The 24,881-nt window shown below is 45.9% G+C and overlaps 1 protein-coding gene across 5 annotated transcripts in view; it reads right to left on the bottom strand.

The window, feature by feature from the left end:
- Positions 1 to 24,451, bottom strand: part of LOC100061341 (transducin-like enhancer protein 1) — an 83,423-nt gene extending 58,972 nt beyond the window's left edge. For 3 of the 5 annotated variants that reach the window (XM_070248439.1, XM_070248440.1, XM_014735401.3), the window contains exons 1-4: positions 22,978 to 24,318; positions 22,095 to 22,195; positions 20,574 to 20,637; positions 20,418 to 20,462 (exon numbers count right to left, since the gene is read on the bottom strand). In XM_070248439.1, the coding sequence (XP_070104540.1) occupies positions 20,418 to 20,462; positions 20,574 to 20,637; positions 22,095 to 22,195; positions 22,978 to 23,001 (234 nt within the window). In that variant the 5' untranslated portion in view covers positions 23,002 to 24,318. Of the gene's footprint in view, positions 1 to 20,417; positions 20,463 to 20,573; positions 20,638 to 22,094; positions 22,196 to 22,977 lie in introns of all 5 variants that reach the window. The other 2 variants (XM_001495873.6, XM_005604939.4) reach the window with 2 other exon arrangements.
- Between the last annotated feature and the right edge of the window lie 430 nt (positions 24,452 to 24,881).

Below are 24,881 nucleotides of genomic sequence, written 5' to 3'. Positions count from 1 at the left end.
CCAAAACATCGCCACCCCCCAGGAAGACTTCCTAAACAGTTGTCCTCAGCCTTGAAAGTCGTCTAGATGGCAGCATAAAAACCTACAATCATTCTTTAGTATCACGTCTCTCTTTCAAAATTGTGATAAGACCTTTAATCGAGCACAAATTAACAAATCGCAATGTTTTCCACTGTCCTTCTGTTACAGACCAGAGTTTACAAGCAGGTTACACTGGATATTTTACCCTGCTTAAGTAGCTATTAAGAAAGTTCTGGAACCTTTTCAGACTACCTTCTTCCTCTTCCGAAGGCTAGACAACTCCAAAAAAAAAAAAAACTTCAGGCTCACTGTATTTTCTGCTTAGAAATCATTTTACTTCCCCAAATAAAGACATATTTGGTACCTGCTAATAGCCTTAATATTTATAAATAAACTTTTCCTGTGCCCTTATTTCTGACACCAGAGAAGGCAACAACAGTCAGCGCTCCCCAAACCAGATGAGCACGGAACATTCGTGCCCAGAAACTTAACTAGCTGGGTAAAAGCCCCAGTATCAGGCCTGACTTCACGGATAGCCACCACTGACTGAGGCAACAGGAAGCAGGAGTCCAAATTAACTGTCCAGACCATCTTTTCATTCTCCTTGTCAATGCCAACTCCTCTCACTGATCTGCTTATGATAACAGAGTTGGCACTCATAATCCAAAAACATAGGTTTGCATCTCAGCAAAGTGGTACTAGGGGTTCTTAGTTAAGTCACTTCAACTGCTGGGGCCCAAGTCTGCTATCACCAATCAACTTCAGTGTTCATCACATTCAAGTAAGCCAACATGTCAACTACAGCTATAGTATTGCAAAGTGCCATACTCTCCTCCCAGTGCTTCGAGGCCTGCCTCAAATCCACTTAGAAGCTGCCCTTCCCTGTAACTCCAATAGACAAACGCTCCTCTAGGCCCTCCAAGATCCTCCAAAGCACCTCCTGTCATTTGGTAAACTAAACCTATACGTTTAAAATCACATCTTACATGAAGCTGCTGCACAGTTTCCTAACAGCTTCCAGCACAGGAGTCTTCAACAAAACAAGACAGGAAGCATGAGAGCCAGACTCTCGCTAACCCCTTGCACACAGCTCCTTGCCAAAGAAACTGACTTCCCCCAATGAAAGTGACCACAGGGGACACAGTCGTCACACTTGCAAAGGAATGCTTCACTGAACTAAAATGGTAACCCTGCACACCCTTAACTCGATGACCAAGACGCAGCCAGACACATGGCTACTAAAAGTGTTAGAATACGGCTCTGTTTAGTGAGAAATCATATCTTAGTAGGTTTAAGATTCATGTACAGGTATATTTTAACCAAGTAAAATATGGTCAAATACCTCAAAGGCCAGCAACGAGCCAAACCCCGCTGTATTCTGCAGGGCTCTTAAACTGAAGACGTTCCTCTAGGCATCAGAACTTAAGTTTCAGAATTTCATGATTCTGAAAAGCACGACTCCCCATCTTTTCATACTCCTTACACCTTGTCTAATTACTAGACTGAACAGCCCACTCCCCAGTGTCTGCCCACTTTTCCACTACACACAGAGTAATATATAATGAGTGTTGTTTGAAGCTCAAAACAGGGCGAGGACGGCTTACGAGTAATTGCCCACCGTCTCAAAGCAATCCAATGGCACCTTGCCCAAAGTCGGCTTAGGGAGGGGAAACTCCACCACCATTAAATTGCAAATTGATGGATCATAAAAAGCGCTACTTATGCTGAGGGCTGGCAAACTAATCTTTTGATTTCCGTGAACCAAGCCGGAAGCCAAGAGAAAAACACAGTGGAGTGCTGGTAAGAAGTGTCTGGCAACAGATAAACGGGCAAGAACATGAAAACAAAGCACACAAAAGGAAATAAATAGGTAATCTCTAAATCCCTTCTGACTTGAAGTTTCTGAGTCTGTGAAATGACAGCCTTAAATACAGAAAAAAATGTTCAACCTCACCAGCAACCAAATAAAATGCAAATTTTGTTCTAAGTAAGATGGGTCATTCTGCACCAGTTTAGTTTATAAAAAAAAATTAATAAAATCTAACGATGACGAGTCCTCTGGGAAACTGGAACAATCGTACGTTACTGATGACAGAGTAAATTGGTGCAGTCATCTTGGAAGGCAACTGGGCAATGTGTTTCAAGAGCATGAAATTATTCAAACCCTTTGGTAAGGCTTCCTACGGCTAAGAATTTATCCTAAGGAAATAGTTCAGATGAAAAGCATGCCATGCATGAAGCTGTTCACTGTAGCACGAGTTTCAAAGCAAAAGAGAAAAGGCCAAGTAAAGACAGAACGGCAGTTCAACCCACCACAACTGTCCAGAGTGTTTGAAAAACTTAACATTTGCCCTCCTGATAAATCAGTTGTCTAATACTAGCAGAACAGTTAAATACACTCCATCAACCCAAAGGCACGGCAAGTCATCATTAAAGTCATATTTATGATAATGACGCTTAAATGGGCAACACATTTACTAGACGAAGCAGGAGGGGAAGAATAAAGATGTGGTGTCAGTGTGCCTCTGTTTTTTAAAACATATGCATGTGGCCAAGTGCTGTAATTTGATACCCAAAATAAAAACAGTGATTATGCTGGGGTGGCAGGGTTATCAGTAACTTTTTTTTCCCCTCCAGAGACCTGTGAATACAGCCCGTCATTTACTGTTTAAATGTATGATTAAACTGGGAAGAGAGAAAAGGGCCGTTAGGCCCACCACGCCTGTGATCGACAGCAGCACTGAGTCACAACACTGCTGGAAAACCCTGAAACCCTTTGGGTGCCCGGCCCCCGTACAATCCTCATATCGCACGTGGAGAAATCAATGCCTAAAAGAAATGATCTGCCCAGGATCATAAGGGAAGATTAGAAGCCCCATTCTCTGCCCAGTCCTTTCTCCAGGAAGAAGTGGGAAACTAGAACATACTCAAGACCAGAAACAAAGCTGATAAAGCCAGCCTTGTTTGCAAAGCAATACAGCCCAAACAGGACCACAGCAGCACAAGGCCATGGCCATGTCATCCCTCAGCCAAATATGGCACCACAAGAAGTGGCCCCCAGTCTGTCAGCGACAGTCATTGCAGAGAATTAATGCATCAGCCCTACTATCAGATGATCTGGCCCACTAATAGAGCAAAATCCACAAAAACACATCCACAAATACATCTCTATTTCCTGAAGATGACATCTGATATACTTAAAGAAAATTCAAGATCAAATAAAAATTGCATACCCAAAATAATATATGCAAAACCCTGCAAATAATCTTCCGATGCTCCCCTTCCCTTTAATAGCAGGAGAAAGGTTCCTCGGCCTAAGGACCTCCTTCAGAACACTGGCTATCACTCGACTATCTCCCATCACAGCACCTGGCTTCACCAGTACACTCACAAAAAGGAAATTTTATATTCAATTCTAACGCATCAGAGTAACTTTCTGCTTAAAATATAATTAAATCCATAAACAACTGGCCACATTTTGGGGAAATCCAAAGGACTTGGGATCTCTAAGTTGAGGTTGTTAATGGTTAATGAGGTTATCAGTGGTTGTCAAACTCAAGAGTGCATCAGGATCACGTGGAAGGCTTGCGAGAAAAGACGGCTGGGCCCCCCACCCAAAGCTTCTGAGTTAGCAGGTGCAGGGCCTGAGCATCTGCCTTTCTAACAGGTTCCCAGGTGATCTGTGGCTGTTGGGCCCACACTTTGCGAACCACTACCACTGATTCAGTGGCAGCATCTACGCTTAGCACACGTCTCTTACATCTAGTCTCTAATCTTCAATCTGCGCAGGTCCCCTGTGAGAATGGGCTAAAAGGTTACACTAACTTGCCCAGGGTCAGAAACAAGCAGGCCAGATCAGGCCTGCCTCTCTCCAAGCCTTGCCACAATGCAATGGCCCCATTCTCCACTCATTTTTACAAAGTAAGAACACAATCTGGGGGTGTAGGAACACACTGCCTCCTGTGGAAAACCTCAACAATATTCATTTAACTGATTGCACCCACGGCAATATAATCTCGCCCCTTCTTAAACCTTATGATTAAAACAAAACAAAGAGTACCAGATGACAGAACCCTTTAGTGGCTCAATTAATCAGAACATAAGTCACCAATTACTGGCAAATAATAACTTTGGTGTTCCATCTCCCCCTCATTTGGCAGCTCCTACAGCATTCTAAATCTGAGCCCTTTCCAACCAGCACAGACTCTATCCTTTCACTGCTCATCTTTCACACTTGCAGCTTCTCTGAAAACATGGAGGAGTTCAAAGAAAGGGGGAGAAAAACCTGCTGAAGGCTGCCGGGGCGGAGAGAGCAACACTAATTGCTCCCATTCTCTGGCTCCTCACGAGGCAGATTGCAGGGGCCTGCATCTCCGGAGAAAGCTCTCGTGTCTTCGCAGCAGCTCTCAGCAGAGCAACTCAAGTGCCCTTAATTGTTTATGTTCTTAATGCAGAGCCTCTTGAATGCATTCATTTTTAATAGCAGGCTTGAGTGTGGGGCCCATCAAAGAATGACAAAGCAACTCTATTCATTGGTTCTCCGTCCTGCAATGATGGTCTTTTGATTTATTTGCAAATGATGAGCTTGGCAGGCCCTACTTGAGGGCTGCCCTCGCTGTTGTTGCGTGGGGTTTCTTTTTTTAAGAATTCAGTTGCATTTTCCAAGATGAAATTGAGTCTGCAATGCTGTGTATGTGTGTAAATTTTTCCCCCTTCAGTTCCTTCTAATTAATGACTTAAATGTTTTGACCCAACTGTTGCCAAGCAGAGCATTTGGGCTTTAATTTGTCATTTTGGTAAAGATGCATCCTCGACAAAAGCATCACAGCTGTCTGGGTGCCTAAAGAACACATTTCCATTATTCAGAAACCCTTGTTCTGGAGTTCAGAAAGTGCTGTTCACATGAAATTGTACTGACTTGTCCCATGATGGAAAAAAGACAGCTTTTGGTGGCCCTCAAGGAAAATGCACTCTGTTAAGCCACAGAAGGTTTTCAAGCCAAACTCTGTAGGGTGAATCCCAAGCACACCACTTTGTCCAGGGCACGGAAAGACAGCAAGCCTACACCTTTCGCCCTCTTCCCAGGTCTTAGTCACCAGGGGGCTCATGAGAACTTATGCAATATGACACAATAGCGGGATTCGTGGAAGGAAAAGCCCACCACATCATCGTGGCATGAAGGCTAAAATTACGATTACGAAAACAAAATATACCTCTGTAAAGACAAAGACTGCATGGGAATGTGCAAAAGTCAAGTTACCTCTGAAAACTGGGTTTATGAGACTGTTCTTTTTCCAAAATGAGTAACATTGTTTTCCTTGTAATAAAATTTTAAACACTTCTTTTTAGTTATTGCTAACTTTTGGGCCTGTGTAACCTGTCTTTGGTTAGTACTGACTGCCAACAGTCCCCCATCACTATCTCCAAGCCTTCCATCAGGACAAGGCAAACACCCAGGGCACACGACTATGAAGCACTGTCTATCATCAGCTTTCCCATTTGCCATCAGCCCCCTCCCCTCTTCTTGTTTGGAGATGGCTGCATAAGCAGTTTGGTGTCAATGTTTCCCTAAGAGGTTGGAATCTTTAGCCAATCCAGATAACTGGAGAGCAATTTACTGCCGGAGGAGAACACAGAATAGTGGTTTTCTAACTTTAAAAGAATGCCACAACGGAATGACCCACACATAGGAGTGACCTCTACACAGGAATGACCTCCACATAAGAGTGACGGTTGCCACTCTTCTTCCAGAGCAACTTCCTAGGGAAAGCAGCCATTTCACCAGAAGAACTATGTGGCATGGCAGCAGAACGGCTGCAAGTTACCTATAAAATGCGTTGGTAAGGCCTCAGGGCAAAGCCAGCCAAGTCCCAAACTCAGTCTCTCCCCTGGGCCTTACTTACTCCCCCCAGGCTGAGCTGCTGGAGAGTGGTCCTTCAGGAAGGAAGACAAGGTTCCCGCCCTTCCCAGTTGGAACCTGGGATTCTCTTTTCATTTTTTTTGAGGAAGATGAGCCCTGAGCTAACTGCTGCCAATCCTCCTCTTTTTGCTGAGGAAGACTGGCCCTGAGCTAACATCCATGCCCATCTTCCTCCACTTTACATGTGGGATGCCTACTACAGCATGGCTTGCCAAGTGGCGCCATGTCCGCACCCAGGATCTGACCCGGCGAACTCCAGGCTGCCAAAGCGGAACATGCAAACTTAGCCGCTGTGCCACCAGGCCAGCCCCATGGGATTCTCTTTTCAATCAGCATCACGTAGCCAAGAAACTTGCAAAGCTCCAGAAAGCAATTTACCCTCAGCGCAGCCAGAAGATTGATTTGTAGGAAGGGAGGGGGCTCTGTGGCAAATTGGTGTGGAGGCCTACCTCTGCCTTAGGGATGGTGCCCTGCCGTACCCACCAAGTGCTGGGGCATCAAGGGTGTGGAGCCGCTGAGACAGAAAAGGAACTTGCACACACACAGTGAAGCCATCAGTTGAGAAAAAAATTATTTCCTCAAAGCATTTTAGATCATGATTAAAATGAAATCCTGAGATGCTGGCAAAATTTTCAAAGCACAACCTTTTGTAAAAGCTTTCAAGTATTCACAAGATGGTAAGTACAAGGATGTTAGATGACAGACTTCACTGGTGTGTTAAGGATTCACATAATGTTAACTCAGCTATGCAGGCAGAGGCAAACAAGAACAAGATTATTATTTCAAATACGAATTAATTTAAAAAAAAAAAAACAAAACCGGGCCAGCCCTGATGGTCTGTCTAGTGGGTAAAGTTCCACACTCTCCACCTCGGCAGCTGGGGTTCACTTTCCAGTCATGGAACCACACCACCCGTCTCTCAGCTGCCATGCTGTGGTGGCAGCTCACGTAGAAGAACTAGAAGAACTTATAACGAAGATATACAACCATGCACTTGGGCTTTGGGGAAAAGAAAAAGAAAATTTTTTTAAAAAGCCTCAAAAAAACCCCTGACCATTGCATCACAATACAATCCACCGAGAAATCTAAGCAAGGGACAAATAATAGCCATTTCTCCAAGATAACAATCAAGCTACTTTCAGAAAAAAAGAGAGTGCTGCATGAGAATCTATCCAAGGTTACATGGATTGACCAAAAATACATATAACTAAAAGTATCTCAAAGAAAAGTCCCAAGTCCCCTTTGCCCACTCATGTCAACTGATAATTTTAAAATGATGCAGTGTTATGACGTGAGTGTGTTGTGCAAGATATACCAGGGGGAAGCATTAAGCAAGACAAGGAGAACAACTGAGGGTCACGGAAGTGAGAACAATTGATAAACCAGGGGCCACCACAAGCTACCACTCCTCTAACTCACCAGTCATTTTACAAGTGGACAAATCAATTTATGTGCTCGTGTGTGTTTTTAGAAAGCATCCTAGATATTCTTCCATTAATTATGTGGGTTCGGGACATGTCAATTCTTGTTTCCCAGAGCACCAGAAACCAAATTTAACCCACACAGTCTGTTACACGGGTCTGCACTCGCATGGTTCCCACAGGGCTGGGCTGGTTCAATAATGCTGAGCTCCTTCTGGAAGAACAGAATAGACTTCCTGCCATTTGGACTGTGAAACACAGTAATCCACCAGGGAATAAAGGTCAATGTTGCACTTTTGGTCATTACTGAATCATTTGAGATGATCTGTGGTGAGGATGAGAGGAAAATCGAAGGCTGCGAGAACGCGGCAAATGGCTTGACCTCGGACCAATTTTCATCTCCATCTGTCTAATAGACATGTGGATAAAAAGCCCTCCCTCCTCCTGGGCCACTCGGCTGTTTTCAAATCCACAGCACAAGCCAGGAGCCAGTTAAACAACACATTAATAAGGGGAAATAACCTCCTGAGCTCCAGCCTGACGCTTCCTCAGGTTTAGGTCATCAGCTAAAGTTTGGAATGTAATTTTCCTGTCTGCAAGCAGTACTGCAAAGTAGAAATTTTAACAAATACGTAAAATTATCTGCAGTGCAGGGCCATGTGCCAAAACCTCCTTATTTGTACATGCAAATATATGCATACTTACACCTCCACCCCCACCAAAAGACATCCACACAATTTCTATTACGTCTGCTAACACACACACACACACACACAAAGAAGAGCAGCTCCCAAAATTGCACGCTGATGTGAAATAAATCTGTTTTTTTGTGTGTCCAATTAATGCTGCTTAATCATTATTAAGGCATTTCAATCCTTAAATACAAAATATTTCTGGGAACCCAAAGCCTAATTATCATTTAAGCCATGGAATAAATGTTAATATCCCAACTTTATCCTAACACTCCCTCCACGGGTTTGGCAGAGCCACTTTTGTAAGGTAATGTTGTGCCATATATAAGTTTAGGCCCCCACAGTATATCAATGTCAAACAACATCGTGTCAAGCTAAGATTCAATTCAGGTAAGTGCCACTGCCAAATTTTCTTGTTCCCAGACGGGCTTTAAGATTATTTTATTGCTTAAAATTTAATTTGTTCCAACTCGTGTCTCCATGACAACGTTGGCTAACCCTGCAAATCATTTGGGTAATTGGATATCTTATCTTTCTATTGCTCTCAAATCGAATGATTCTGCTAGAATTGTAACAGCCAATCAAATTTACAGTCCTCCTGAGTAATAGACTTGGAAAAGTAGCCACATTCATCTCCTCTTTACAGCCATATTAACCAGGATGCGACAAACAGTAGAATCTGGTCTTCAAACTATACTCCAAATTGTAAATGGTGTCAATACCAATACCCTCACAGTGCAAAGTCTAGTCAAAAGCCCCTTCCCTTTTATATTGTTTTAATTTGAGAAGCAACAATTGGTACTCATTCCATATAAATCTTGAACAATTCCAGTACTTTGAAGGAAACTGACCAATAATTCCACAAGCTGATCAGAAAAATAAAATAAAAATCACAGCTTTTTTGGAGTATTTGACCTCGTGATAAAATAAATCCCAAAACAATGGCTGCCCAAGATTATTATCGTAGTGCACTGACATTGATTTGTCTGGGGCTCTTTAGATGGGTAACCCATATTTGATACATTAGTCAAGAAATAAGAATGAATATAGATTTAACAACCAGTTCAAAAATCTCTGTATCGTTAGAGAAATCCATGTAGTCAAAATGCGACAGCTCCTTCTACTTCATTTAATCCATGAATATCACAGCATCCAGAGTAGTCAATTATGAAATACAGCTTTCTTATAAGATTCCAAAGTCAGCAGTTCCCCTCTTGAGTTAGTGGTATGATTTTGGCCTTTGGTCAGCTCAAAAGTACAGAAGTTGGATACATTTCAATGGTCCAATTCCAATCTTCTCAGTAGCTGTGCAAGGAGATTCGCTCGGCAGGAGCTCAAGGCCCAGGCACTGTAAAAGAGCCAGCCGGCTTACAAATGGAAAAGGCTCCAGAACCCAGGCCAACTGGCAGGCTGACGGGGTTGTCAAGAACCTCCTTCTTCCCTCAACACTCAGGAATTGAGGACCACTTCTCAAGCTAAACACAAGGAGTCAGCAACGTGGAGCATCTCAGCACACTGATGTCGGCAGGCCACCGAGCTTTTAAGCAAGTGTGAGAGCAGGTATTGGCACAATTTTAACACAACTTGTCTGAGTTGTGCCCTCCTTTATCTCAAACACTTAGAGGGACACCCAAAAAGTTTCTATTGCATTGTGCATGGCAATAAGAATCGACAGCCTCAACTTCCCGTATGTCCAATCCCAAAGGCCCTTTTCTCCTTTGTGTGTGTGATTTTTTTCTGCTTCCCCAAATATTAGCACATAAGTAGGAGCTGTGAATGTGACCATCTACAAAAATCTGAAGCCCATGGAGTGCTTAGAGAATATAACAACACAACTATTTACTCAAGCTTCTGCATTGCACAAGTTTCCATAGCAAAAATAAAGAACTATGTATTCGTATATACCTCATCAAGACTGATGATTCTTTCTTCCTCTTAACCAAACAACAACTTGACCTTGTAATTCTGCACCCCTGCCTTTTTTTCCAGGACGACAAATCCTCTCTTCAAACTAAGAGTTGGATTTTCCATGTTACGTTAAAAAGAAAAAAATTGAAAACGCACCTCCCATCCTTTATTTTGCCAAAACTCATTTCAGTAAAATGAACCAAATCCTCTTTGTTGCTCATCCATCCTCTTAAATAAAAAAAACTCAACACAACTTTATTCTCACTGGTAGTTGTATTAACTACTTAAGGCTACTGCTGCCTTCCAAGGGCACATTTTTGCTGTTTGGCTTAAATAAGGCATTTTAATTCCTCTAGATTCCTTAGACAACAGAGGCTGCCAATAGGCGCTTTATTTAAAAAAAGAAAAAAAAATGTTTCCTTTTGAGCCTGAAGATACATGTTTCTGAGCTCAGAAGGAAACCAATAAAAAGTTTTGTAATTGAGGAGGAACAATGAAAAGTGAGTAACTCAGATGCGGGAAATAAGGAAGCTGGGCTTAGAAAAACAAGATGGGGGAGCATGGCCTAGAATTCCAACAGCAGGGTACAGTTTTAAAGGATCAATAACAGATTTAGATAATAGATTTTGAGAATAGTTATCCTTCAGAGTGCCCAAGTGCCAGGCACCAATGTAACTCTTCCTCACGTGGAAACTCACTTAATCCAGAAGACTACCCCATGAGGTAGGTGCTACTGTCATCCCCAACCTACTATCCTGTTTCTCTTTTTTAAGAAGGAATAATTAATATCCACACAAAGGGAGGCTGGAAAGACTTACAGAGAGCTCCTACAGCACAATTCCTAGGGCACGTGGGAGCTCCATGGATGGGGGCCATGACTGTTCACTCCAACGTCTCAAATAAGCTTCCTCTACAATAATAAACCCAAGACACGGACTTTTGAAAGCCAAAGAGCTGAAGAAGACAACCGAGTGGCACCTGTTGCCACATGCTGCACAGGGACCCGACACCCTTCCTTCATCTGGGTGGCCCATCCTTTATTCTCTCCAGACCAGACCAAGATGCAGATCAATGTTAAGACCCCCTTCCCTAAACCAAAAGCGACCTTTGTATTTTCACTCACTAATCCACAGAAGCCTTTCAAAGGGCACAAATAAAGGCGGCTGCATTTTGTTCTCTAAATCAATTTTCTCCCCAGCCATCAACTAGATGTTCCCGCACAGAGAAAGAACAGCCCTTCCCTTCTAATTCAAAAATCCATACTGCCATTGCCCTTGCAAACTGCTAAACAAGCAGTATCGGCAAGTCACTTGTGTTCTGTAATATATTTACTGCAAATCCCAATGGCTCGCCCCCTAATGCAGTTTTCTATTGTGTCTGTGCGTGTCAATACACTGGCTGGTCACCTTACTTGTAAGAGGCTCTGACCAGCTGTTTGCTCAAGGCATCAAGAGAGCGCAGAGGAGGGACAAAGGCTGTGCTCCTGGAGGCCCCAGCCCTGGAGAGCCTCCTCCACATGCTGGGGTCCTCAAAGAGGTTTTGTTTCTGGCACTTCACTCCCCTGTACCACCCACAGCCTCTGAGGCCTACTTAAATTCTTCATGAGGACAGCTTCCATCCACATAAAGTTCAAAATCAAAGTCCTTTTGCACAATTATTTCCTGGGTTCCTGCCTATCAACACTAAAACTATTTCCCCCAGTGAATACGCTGCTGGCGTCTTAAAGGGGCATTCTAAAGGGCCAAAAGGTAGGAGGCCTGGGAAGGGGAGTCTGGCTTTTCTGCTGTGGCATGTGGGAAGTACAACTCCTGGCTTTCAGGCGACAGGTGATGAAGAAAGCACCCTGACACCACATATTGCTGGACCACCTAACCGAGCCATGCCAAAAACACAAAGGGCAAGACCAGCAGGAAAACGTTATGTTATAAGCACCTGCTAAGATGGAATTCTTAAAACATACTTGGGGAAAATCCCTCCTTCATGTGTCAGTCTAAAACGGGGAAGGTAGCTCAAGGAAGGCCTGGCCCTACAGCAAACCTTTTCAAGTTTTCCAGAATTATTTACTTATTTAGCTAATGGGGGGGGGAGGGCTGCAAAAGCTCAATGTAAGGCAGGTGACAGGCAGTTACTACAAAATGTTAATTCGTAGACTCCTTGTATCATATAGGTGGATATAAAATGGGTGTTCACCATATATTTCTTTCTCCTTTTCCATATATTTGAAATTATTCATAACAAAATGTTTGGAGAGGGGCTGGCCCCGTGGCAGAGTGGTTGGGTTCACATGCTCTGCTTTGGCGGCCCAGGGTTTCACCAGTTCGAATCCTGGGTGCGGACATGGAACTGCTCGTCAAGCCATGCTGAGGCAGCATCCCACATGCCACAACTAGAAGGACCCACAACTAAAAATACACAACTATGTACCAGGGGGCTTTGAGAGAAAAAGGAAAAATAAAATCTTAAAAAAAAAAAATGTTTGGAGAACAAAGAAGCCATGTAAAGACTATAAGTAAATAACCAATGAGTGCATGAGTAAGTCAAGTTTAATGCCGTGGGAGAAGCTTGTAATGCAACTTATCCACAACTCTATTACTGGCTAGATGGTCGTCCTTAGGATCAGCAGTGATTCCAGGGGCGGGGGTGCATGCACACACTCAATGCACGCTGAAACCCAGGCCTCAGCAACACACTACTTCTGTTTTCTCTCTCTCTTTTTTTTTAGTACAAACTCAAACATATTACTATAATTAAACTCCCCATTAGGAAGCCTCAATGGGTATTCTGACTATAAATCACTTTTCCAAAAGCAAAACAAATGGGCAAAAGTGGTTAGGTGAGATTATCAGAACTCAGGTCCTAGAAAACACCTAGTGAAATCAAACAGCTTTCATTCTTAGTTTCAGCAGAAGGACCCACCCTGCTACTCTCAATTCAAGTTCTTAATCTGGGTTTTGTGGACTTACTGAAGAATCCTAACATGCACAGCCAAAGTTGGTTGGCAAGGCTATCTTGTGTATAAAAATGCGTACAATGAGTTTTTGCTAAGTAGCTTTCACCTGATTTTCAAAGGGCTTCAGGATCCCAAATGGCTACAGCCCCCACTCTACATAAGCAGCATATTAAACATGCTACTTAACAAGTGCCCACTCTGTACTACTCACTGAGAAGGGCAGGTGTAAGACTCAAACTCAAGCTTCAAGCACACTGCAACCTAGCCGGAGCAACAAGAGTCACAGGAAAAAACACTATTACAGAAAACAGCAGGAGTAAGTGGAGTGACAGCTCCTGCTGGAGCAGTCCCAGAAGGGCTTGAAGTAAACAGGCAGCGCTGTTATTTGAACGGGACCTTGAAGGAAACTGAGGAAGGCCTTGTGAAGTTTGACAAGAAGGTCCAGACCTTTTGTAAAGAAAACAGAAAAACACAAAACATATTTTAGGGACGAAGAGGAGGTCCATTTGGCTGGAGGGAAGAGGGAGGAGGTGGCCAAGTAAGACTGGAGGGGACAGTAACCAGGAGTCGATGCTGAAGCCTGCAAGTGACAGCAAAGAAGCAATTACGGAGTGGGTAGTCAAAATTAGGAAGAACAGACATACCGAGGAGGCCAAAGACCCAAGTCCCTAAAAGTGTTTTACACTCACCATCTTAAAGATGCTCCCTTTCCAGCCCTCGAGTTCCAAGGGCGTTTGAAACGCAGGGTAGTGGTCTCCAAAGTAAGAGTGAGTGGGCCTACCCTAGGGGCCACAGAGGGCAAGCCAATCGGGTGCACTGAGAACATGAGAACTTTTATTCTAATCCCTCTGATTAAAATTTCCACTTATTATAAAAGTAAACAATACATTAGTGCCATAATATATTTATATAACTTATAAATTTATAAGTAAACAAGTCTGGTAATATATTTTCAAACTTTTTACTGACAGGCTGCACAAAACACCACAGACTAATAATCCAGTTAGATCAGCAATGCCACTAATATCGAACCCAGTCTAGTACTGCACTTATTTCCGCAGTTTAACAAGTTGCATGATTAGGACACGCAAGTTCAAATGCACCTCCATTCTCAAAAATAACTGATTCCACTTCATCAAGTGAAACATGAATACCCAATGAATATGTACCAGTACACTGGGAACGGCTGCATATACAACTCTACCCCTCCCGGTGTGCACAGTGACGTACATCCATCACCCTTAACAGGAGTTTTTCTCTACTTGGCAGATAAAGAAACTAATTCAATGGACAGAATTCTCCATTTCCTTTTTTCCTCCCAGTTTTTTCCTTATACCCAAAATGACCCTTACCCCACCCTCTTTCAGCTAACGTATTAGTGGTGAAAGAATGACTAAGTAGCAAATAATAGTACAAAAAAGCCTAAAAACTGTGTTTGTTATACCTAGTGGGAGAACGTGTGGGGAAAGAGGCTAAACAACGTGCTCATGGTTAGGATTTCATGTTAATTCAAAGCAGGCGAACAGAACTACTGAGTTTATTAGTAATTATTAAAAATTGAAATGTAAAGGGCTGGCCCCGTCGCTGAGTGGTTAAGTTCGCGCGCTCCGCTCCAGGAGGCTCAGTGTTTCCTTGGTTCGAATGCTGGGTGCGCACATGGCACTGCTCATCAAACCACACTGAGGCAGCGTCCCACATGCCACAACTAGAAGGACCCACAACAAAGAATATACAACTATGTACCGGGGGGCTTTGGGGAGAAAAAGAAAAAATAAAATCTTTAAAAAAAAAAAATGAAATGTAAAATAAAATAAAGATTTGTATAAAACCACAAAAATATTTGACAAAACTTTGTGCCAATATTTCTTGGAGTTTCATAAAAAGCATTATGGCGACTGGGTGGTCTCCAAACAGAGCGATTCTGTAGTCATTAACCAAGTGACAGGGGATACATGAATATCTTCATTTATGTTAAATTTTCAGTGTAAATCTTTCCCATTTCTCAGATCAAACCATGCTTCAGAAAATAATCAGGAAATTTCTCTCACACCTGTGTGCTCACACCCACCTACACACACACACACACACTCTACTTGAAACACAGACCATATTCTTGCAACAATCCTAGGACACATTTCTTACTACAGAACTCACCAATCCCATCAGTGAGGACTACTTTAAAGACATAAATGCCTAATCTTGTCAAATAAGCCACACAACAAAATGGCTGTTTAAAATTTAACTGAAACCAACCATACCAAGCACACTGCATTAAAGGTACTAGTTGCGGGGAGGGGAGTGGAGTTGACTGAGTCCATCAAAGTCTTAAAGAGAGCCTGGTCAGTTTCTGAGTTTCCTCCAATTTAATCCACTTTTGGAGACCACAAAAGTTTAAATCATGTAAGAGCAGATACTCAGATCTGTAGAACCATCAAATGGTTCATGAGCCAGTAACCAAATACATCTTTAGTTTAACACAAGATTATTTATGTAAATATCTGCTAAAAGAATAGATTTTCTTTCTGTGTTTCTTAATAAACACTATTTGGAGGAACATCCTAAGCCCTCTGGCCAAAGATGCTGCTCATCTGACACACGCGAGGTGCTGCATTCGGAACACCTCAGGGCTATGGTGTGAGGGGTGACTCCCATACCATGAGATGCACCAGACTTTACAACCTGTCCAGTCCCACCCCCCTCATGTTAGAGAGGAAAAGTGCAGCCCAGTCACTAATCAAAGTCCCTAGTAACGAAGGGACCTCATCTTACACCAAGGCAGATCCTACAGACCACAGCAGCTCCCAATGGGACATTCCACCTCTTGTCTGCTCTCTGACCCTACACTTGCCTCCCTCACCTCACTCTATTCCCCACCCCGCTGAATCCTGACTTCATATAAAATTTTGGTATTTTGTTCTTTGTGGAGTTTTTTGGCATTCATTTTCAATGTTAAAAATATTATTTATCTTGAGGACTAAGCTTTTTGACATCTCCCTTAAATTCTGCGCCTGAGGCAAGTGCCTTACCAGCCTCACCCTAGTCCAGGTCCTGGACAGAAACCAGCAACTAGCTCAACTGTCAGAAGGGGTCGGGGAAATGCCAGTTAAGTAGTGAGGAATCCGCCCTGCTTGCCGATAAAAACAAAGGCTAATCTTGCACCTCGGAATCTGGGCTCTCAAAACACAAGGAGCTTTATCTCTTGTAACTTTGGCTTGTGAAGAACAGGCCTGGCTGATCAAAATGAAGTCAGGGACCACTCCAATCCTGATGACAGCTACCCTCTTTGTAGTACAGGGTTATTAACACCTGGTGGAGCTTAACTCTAAGTGCCTATACTCCAGTTGGTTATTTCCCATCCTGAGACATCGACTTTGAAAAAAACATCTCAAAGTCAGAAACTGCAGACAGAAAACACACACGGTTGAAAAATAGGAAGAAAGGTAAAACTTGCAGACAAATAGTGAAAGAGTCACATCTAAGCAATCAACCCACAAATGAATCCCTAACAGTTCTACCTAAACACTACTAAGGAACAATTTAGTTTTTTAAGAGAGACTTTAAGAGAAAGCATACATCAAAATTGTGAACGCAGTTTCACTCTAAAATTTACATGGTCTGAGAGACACTGTGTTCGCTGAAACAGTGCATGGAACTTGGGAAGGTGGAACTCTCATCTGCTTTTTTCTCTTTCTCCTCTCCTCCTCTATCCCACAACCAGGACTGCAGACTGTCTTTCCTGCCAGAGCTAGTCCTTTCATTTATTTTTAAATTCTTCAGAACAGAGGCGCAGAGGGATAAAGCGACTGATCAAACCCACTGCATCTCTGGGTCTCAACCAGGAATCCTGACAACATGTTTTAAATTGTCTTATGTTCTTAGATCTATTTTAACCTGCAGGAGTGTTGCTCGGTTGTTTACAACTTTCTACCTACCCATGGCTGTGGCCCCTACAGACCACTCAGTTCTGCTGATTTTCCTAACTTCTAGAACGTGCACCTAGCCCTGACATGTCTTGTAAATCGTGAAGTTGGTCAGCACAGACGGAAAAAAAGAACAGGAGAGACAGGGAGCTCGGCAGACTCGGGTCACTACACAGAAGCCCAAGGGTGATTCCACTACTGGCCTCACCATCCGATGGCAGCAAGGTGGGTACAGGGAAGAAACAATGAATTGGGGACCAGGTGACCCAAACTCAAGCTTCAAGAGATGCTCAGCTTGGTAAGTCCCAGACTCTGTGACACATGCCCACAGCTGTAGGCAGACAAAACACCTCCCCAGTCTACTTCAGAGGATGAGGCAAATCACTTTTGAAAACTGTTAAGTGCTGTACAAATTCAAGCCACTAATGACAACTTATGGCATGGCTTCATCAGCATGTTGAAAAGACACACAAGTGGAATGAATAAGGCTTAGGTATGTATTTACAGTGCATCTTGTTCCCAAAAATATCAAATGAGGTCAAACCTTGCCACATGACGAAAAAAAAATTTCAAGATCACACTGCCAAACATGCTAGGCACAGACCTCAAACCAGATTCACATTAACCTGCTATTTTTACTGCATCCTAACACTTCAGTGGTATCAGAATTGCCTCCATTTTTCACGAGAAATCTCCACCTCTCTTCCATAGAGACATCTAGAATTTAAGATCTACCCAGAGAGATGGACAGGCAGAGATCTATAAAAGGCTCAAAGGGGAAAGAAAAAAAAAAGTGTGTTAATGCTAGAATAAAAGATGTAAGTATCCATGACATTCCTGTTCCGCGGACTTTTCGGTAACCAGCCACAACTGGGAGCAGAGCAAGTCAGAGGAAGGCTTATCAGGAAGTGTTGACACAACATAAACACGGACTGCAGGCACCACACCAAGTAAGGAAACCACAATTATACCATTCTCGATTTGGATGTACTTCCACTTTAAGACTTCCAGACGGAAAAGTCAGCGGTGAGATATGACAAGAAAGCTCTCAAACTCACTCCACCGACAAAGCCGCTGAAAGGTGGAAGGGAGAGCGGTCGTCACACTGGAGACAAACCTTAACAACATTAAAGCTCTCTCCGCAGAAAGTTTCCCCATCACGGCATTTTTTCAGTAACAAAGATGTTGTCAGAAATGACAATTTTTTGTGTCCCCTGATGATGCCTTGCTAGCATTTGGTTATACGCCATAAAGCAGGACTAATTTCAGCCTGTCAGGAGTCTTGCTAATGCCCAGGTTCCCCCTAGAGAGAATTCCTGTCAAATCTAATGAGAGCTCCAAAGGCCCTCTCTACAATATAATGAGCACTTAGGCCATGCTGGTGATCAGGCGGCAAAAAGCATCAATTTGAGCCTGGCTACACCCTGGGGGCCAGACGTCACCAGTTTTAATAAGAATTATGATTACTTGCTGAACCAAAAGCCTCCTCAGAACTTATTATTAATGTGTGACATTCAGAAGGATGTTTTTCAAATGTAAGGCCACTTTAAACTGAATTATAGCACTGCTTTCCACACCACTCTAGTTAAGGGTCTGTCAGCATTTACAATATAAACTAAATTTCAGGGGGCTTAATACGCTCCTATGAAAAACATGGCATCTCCCAGCTTTTTGCATTTTTTAAATTACTGAGCCAATTATACACAGCATATTATTAATGCATACTGCCTCATGGCCAGACAACATATACCCACAAACACCCGATGGAGTACAGAAACTCATCTGAAAACTATTTTCACACCGTGGGGGTTCCTGACCATTTTTGCCCTTTCTTCCTAAACAATAAAGAAGAGGTCACTCTGCCATGTAACCTACAGGAACCCAGAAGAATTACACACCTCCTTAGGCCCCCCAGTAAATCCAGCACCAGCATCCAACATCACACAGAGGTGGAGTTCCCTTGTAAAAAAAAGAGTCGGTGAGGTTAGCAAATCCTTTGAGTTTACGAGTTTAAGAAAAAGCTCAGTCTTCTCTTACTCTTCCAGAATACTTGTTAGCAAAAAGTATGTGCCTTTAGGGTTAACTTAAAAAAAAAAAGTGGCAGGTTAGAACTCCTTGAAAAGTTTATTTGCATAATTCATTCACATGACCATAGATCTTCTGGCCCAATTACTATCAACAAGTTACAACTGCCTCAATCAGGCACTAGCCATTTAAACACACAAAAACAAAGGCACAAACTCAACATAAACTAGGCTACCAGCTTTGCAGATCTGAATAAAATCAGTATTTTTAAAGGCCCGATTATATTATTAATGAAAGGCCTTGAACTTCACTCTCTCTTTCCAAACACAAATCTGAGGACAGATCTAATGTACACGATGATAACTTAACATTATGAAATCTATGATGAATTAAAAATCAAAGAGTGCAGAGTTACAAAAGCAGAATTCAACTCTGAAACACACTTGCTTAATGAAAGTCTTTGAATATAAGGAAGATCTGAAGGCTGAACTAATCAATTTCTCCACTGTGCCCCAGCCGGTCAGCCATGCTCTTTAATTTAATGAAACAAGAGTTTGAGATGAAATAGCACATATACATCAAGTAAGAATTGTATTGTTGCACTTTGAAATGTGTCCAACTGTGCAACCTCATCTGATGATAATTTTTTAAGAGGCAATCGATTTCTAAAAGACTTATTGTACCAGCGTCTTGATGAAAAAGTGAATGTCAGCATATCTCCAGCATACTTACACCCTGCCATTAATGCTTTCTTTGGCAGACAATGACTACTCAATTGAGGGTCCTTTGGGCTGAGCAATCATTTAGCTTTTCTTCTCTTATGAGGTCCTTAGTGCCTTGTTCCAGCTCAATACTCTTTTTATACACCATTATAGTAGCCATAAGTGTGAATTTTATGGGAACTTGCAAACTCATAGTCATAGCTAGAGGTTTCCAGTCACTAATCTTTTCATGCTTTTAAAACCACTAGGACTGAAGCAACTCCTGACATATGCTGTGGCCATAAAAGAATGCTTTTTTCACCTCCAAACCTGCATCAACTGAGAAATTTTTTTTAAAACGTGTTTGCTAATAGGCCACTAATCCTGAGTGTCATTTTATGCAGCCCCAAAGCATAAAGAAAACTCTGTAGTTATATACCTTGTTTAACCTGATTTAAAGACACACCCAAATACCTTTCTTTCCCCTACAGGTCCCCACTTCTTTTCAAACCAGAACAAAACATTAGCTCTTCAGAACTTCAGCAACTCTACAGGACACCCAGATCTTTCAAGAGGAGAATAAACCCATCCAGGTGGAAAAGTAAACTCAGAGTCTCAATTCCCATCTGCCTGTAAACAGGCTGGTTTACATTTCCAAAGCACCTCTCACCTAGTCACTGAAACATTCTGTAATTGTCAAGAAGCGACTTTTGCTGCAGAACACTACCACCAACACAGAGAAAGAGAAACCGAGGCAGGAAAATGGCATACGTTCCCCCCACTACTGAGGACAAAGCCAGTATTACACAATTTTAATGACTGATTTCTCATTTTAGCTTAAGATTTAACTAAAGCTTACCTGTTTATGCATTTCTATGTTTAATCCATATGACATTTCATAATACTGTAAAAAGAAGAGAATCAGGCATTTCATTAGCTCACATTTTGTAATGCTAACAACACATATTTGCTAATGTTACATGAAAAGGGAAAAAGTCTAATCTTTGATACCTACCATCACATAGTGCCTCTGCATTTCTGTCTTTTCACTTGCCAGTTTCTCACATTCCAATTTAAGGCTACGAAAACAAAACAGGCAACTTAATGTAAACATTATGTCACTTGTTTTAACATCTGCCTCACATATTTGCACTTCAAGTAAAAACACAGACCAATTTGGAAAAGTCATAAACTATCGAGGTAAACACCCAAAAGCTTTGTCCTTGGATTTAAGAGGAAAAAGGAATAAGGTGGACACTACTGGGTATCCATTCAGCTCCTGTTCTCTTTCTTCTTGGTGCACACCTGGTCAGATGCCAAGAATGAGAAATGTGTCAAACCCTCTGATGTCCCCAGAAGACTGATTCCTCCTCCTGGTGATCTGCTCACTCCTACTTCCCTGCACAGAAGTTCACTTCTCTGGACTCCACCAAAATCTGGCCTTTGCACAATCTGCAGTCGCAGACATACGCTATTCTATCTTTGCCAACTCAAGTCTGTGGGTTTGAAAATTGTACCTGTAAAGTTACTTCCACAGTTCTTGGTCCCTCTTAGGACATTTTAAATTGTTGGTTTTTAAATTCCTGCCAAAACATGGCAAGTAGCTACTGCAATTAAGTGGGCTGAAGTCCTCCCTGCCTGGTAAATGGGGTGTGGGCAGGTACGCCTCAAGCTTAGAGCGTATCATCCTCAAGTAGACAAAAAGTCAACAATCAGAAAGCCTCTGCCAAAATAAGAACATTCACACTCAAATATCCGTGCTTTTTCTCAAGCATGACAAAAATAAAAACCGTCATTACACAGTTATTTCTTAGCTCTAATCAGCTAAGATTTCAAAAGAGCAAAGGAAAAAACTAACGTTTCTGGAAAGTCCACTGCAGTGGGTACTTTTCACATAGTTTTCATTTATAAATCTTTTTAAGTAGGTGTCATTAGATGAAAAAACTAAAGCTGAGATGAATGTAAATGTGACTTAAGTCTCTTGTTCTACCCAAACCAATCCAGAATGACGCCAAAGCAGGTAGCTTTCCCCTACACACTATCCACTCCCCTCATCACCACCAATGAAGGGCACCGCTAAAAGCATGGAGCCTTCCATAATGGACTTTGCCTCAGACAACCCAATTCTCTAGTATGGCAAACAGCGATTTCAACACTGGCTTTGCCTCCCTGAACCCGCACTCCAGGGCTGGGGCATCGATTGAACCAAGGTTTCAGCTCAGCCTGTTGCAAAATAAATAAATGAAGTGCAAATATTGACGGTTCTCATGCAACTCCAAATACACGAAAATAGACTCCCTGGGACAGCAGCAAACGCGCAAAAGGAAACAATGGGAGAAGGAGGAGACAAGAGAAGAGGCGGCCCGGGAAGAGCCAGGAGAGGGGGTAACGTGAATGACAGGTCTTAACTGCGACTCCACACGCCACCGCCTGGACGCAAGCACTAAGTACAGCCACCGCCGCCGCCACCAGGCTGGGCGAAGAGGGCCACGAGGCTGCCCGGGCGACCACTGGCCCGGCGCGGCCGGACACGCACCTGTGATACTGCGCCTGCAGGAACTGGAATTCCTCTTTAATCCGGTCCAGGGACTCCGGGATAGTAAACTTGAAGGGCTGGCCTGCAGCCTGGTGCGGCGTCTGGGGGTGACCGGCGAGGGGCACAAGGGACGGGGATGCGGGCGGATGGATAAAGCAATAAGTCCGAGGACGCAAGAGTGGGTGGGACAAACAAAAAATAAAGTTAGAAATGGAGGAAAACGCAGCCCGGAACTCGAGTTTGCGCTTCACTTTGGGGAGAGGTAAACTGGATCCTGCCCCGACCCCTAAAGGGGCTTGGAGCCTCTTCTGGCATCCTGGGCAGGTCGCGGTAAGTGCGCCCCGGTCACCTGGCTGGAGGTAAAAGGGCTCCCGGGCAGCCCGGGAGGACCAGGTCAGACTATCATCGCTGTCGCCGCTCCCTCCCCCCATGGGGGCGATAATGACCCCGGAGACCGGAGGAGAAAAACAACTCCCTTACGATCCCCGTTCCCAGAGTCGCCGGGGCCACCTCCAGGCGCGCCGGAACGGGGGCCGCATTGACATGCAAATCGGCGAGACGAAAGGCAAAGGGGGGGGGTGCCCTACCCGCCTCGAGGAAGGGGGAGAATGTGGCTGCGGGAGAGAAACCCCAGCCTCCCCGGGCGCGCCCGCCCGCCCTGTCTAGACGTCAAGTAGGAGGGAGCCCGGAGGAAAGGATGGAAATTGAGTTTCAGCCCACTCCCCACCCCACGAGGAGAGGGCCCGGGGCCTCCCCACCCTTGCACCCCTGGGGGCAAGAGGGTCCTCCAGAATGTAGTAGCCACCCGTCCCCCTACGTCAAAGGGAGCGTGCCCCCCCCACATCACTACCCTGCCCCCATCAGCCACCGGGCCGCGCCTCACCGGGTGCCGGCTCTGCGGGAACATCGCTCTGGCGGCGGCCGCGGCTCTGTTCCCGGGCAACTCAATTCTCCGCTCAATTTCCAACTTTAATCCCGCCGAGGAAAATTAAGCCGAGAAGCCAGGCAGAAACGGGGAGCGCGGGGGGCGCGCTGGCCACGCACGCAGGCGCGCTCGGCGGGGCGCACCGGCCACTCGGCGCCCGGCTGCCGCTGCTCCCGCCGCTGCGGGCTCCCGCGCTCAGGGCCACATCGCGGGGCAGCCCGGGCCCGGCTGCACCAAGGACCGGCGCGGCGACGCCGGCGCCCAGGAAGACGGCGCGGGGGCTGCGCTCCAAACCGCGGGCCTCGGCCGCCCGGGCGGGGAGGTGGGGTGAGGTGACTCCGGCCGCTCTCCCCTCGGAGATCCGCGCGCGCGGCACCGTCCCGGGCAAACAGATCCAGGCGGGCCGCCTTCCTCCGCTCTGCTCCGGTCCGCCTCCTCTCCGAGTTTTTCCCGCGGCGCCGGCGGCGGGCGAGGTGCAGGTGGCGCGAGGCCCCCGGCTAACCCCACACAAACAAACCTGAGGCCGTTCGAGGCCGACCCCCGCGGGGCCGGGCAGCGCCTTTGGCAGGGCGCTCGTGGGCCCCCGGGAGGCGGCGGGGAGCGGGGGCCGGGCCGCGGTGGAGGCTCCGCGCCCGGCGCTCCGCAGCCTCAGCCCGAGCCGAGGAGCGCGGGATGACGCCGAGGCGGGGAAAGTGCGGAGGGCGCGCCGGGAGGCGGCTCGGCACGCCCCGCGCCGCCGGCACTCGCTGTTCTCCGCGCTCGCACAAACCCGCCCGGCCCGACGGGGCTAATCGGCGGAGGGCAGTCCCGCAGCCGCCCGCTGCTCCGCCAGCCAGGGGCGCATCAGGGCGCCGCGCCCGCGCGCACTCGCCCCGCACGACCGGCCCGGCCCCTTTCTGCGAGCCCCTTCCTCGGTCCTTTCTTTCCTCCCCTTCGTCTGCCTCTCCGCGAAGGGCGCTCCAGCCCGCTGCAAAGTTCTCTCACGACCCGGGGGACGACATCCACGAGACGGTGGGGAGAGGAGCAGGAGTGCGCTCCGCCGCTCGGCCTCCCTCCCCGGCGGGCAAACTCGGCGGGCGAGTCCAGAGTAGTCGCGGCGGCGGCAACCGGGGGGGGTTAAGTCGCCGCGGGCCGACAGAGGTCCCGGCTGGTGGCGCGGGTCCCGCCCGGCCGTGAGAGGGTGGGGGTGGCGCAATCGGCTGCCTCGGGGACGCGGAGCACAGGGTATCCGCCGCCGCTGCTGCGCCTGCAGCCGCCGCTCCCGCCGCCGCCGCCCGCGCCTCTCGCGCCGGTTACATTAACACGCGGTTTCACACTCCAGAGCTAACCAGCGCGGGCCCCGCCCAGCCCGGCGCGGGCGGGGGCGCGAGCGGAGCCGGCAGGGGACGTGAGCCAGCCGCTGGGAGGGGGCCAGGGGCGGCCCGCGTCAGCCAATCGAGGGCGCCGCGCCCAACGTGGGGTGGTGACGTAACGCATCCCTGGAGCCTATGGCAGCGCAGCACCGGACGGGCCGTTCTCCCTCCCACCGCCTCTCGCGCCCCACTCGCTTCCATCTCCGCCGTCTCCCTCGTCTCCCCTCCCACCCCACCCCCACCCCTCCTCCGCAAGCCGCGTCCTCCCGGGCTCGGTGAGGAACTGTTCCTGGAGGAGCCGCGGGACGCCGAAACCAGCCAATGGGAAGCGGCGAGGCGCGGAGATTGGCACCGTGGATGGGAAGGTCGGTGGGAAGGAGAGCGGCGGGGCCGGGCTGTCAATCAAAGTAACGTGGGCTGGCGAGGGAGCGCGCGGGTGCGCGCGAGCGGGAGGGATCGGCGAGCGTGGAGCCGCGGCAGCTGGGGGCTCGAGTTTGCAAAAATCCTGCT

This window comes from Equus caballus, chromosome 23 (assembly GCF_041296265.1).
Source record: "Equus caballus isolate H_3958 breed thoroughbred chromosome 23, TB-T2T, whole genome shotgun sequence".
NCBI lineage: Eukaryota > Metazoa > Chordata > Mammalia > Perissodactyla > Equidae > Equus > Equus caballus.
The sequence above is the reverse complement of the archived record's forward strand: the minus strand, read 5'-3'. Positions and strand labels throughout refer to the sequence as shown.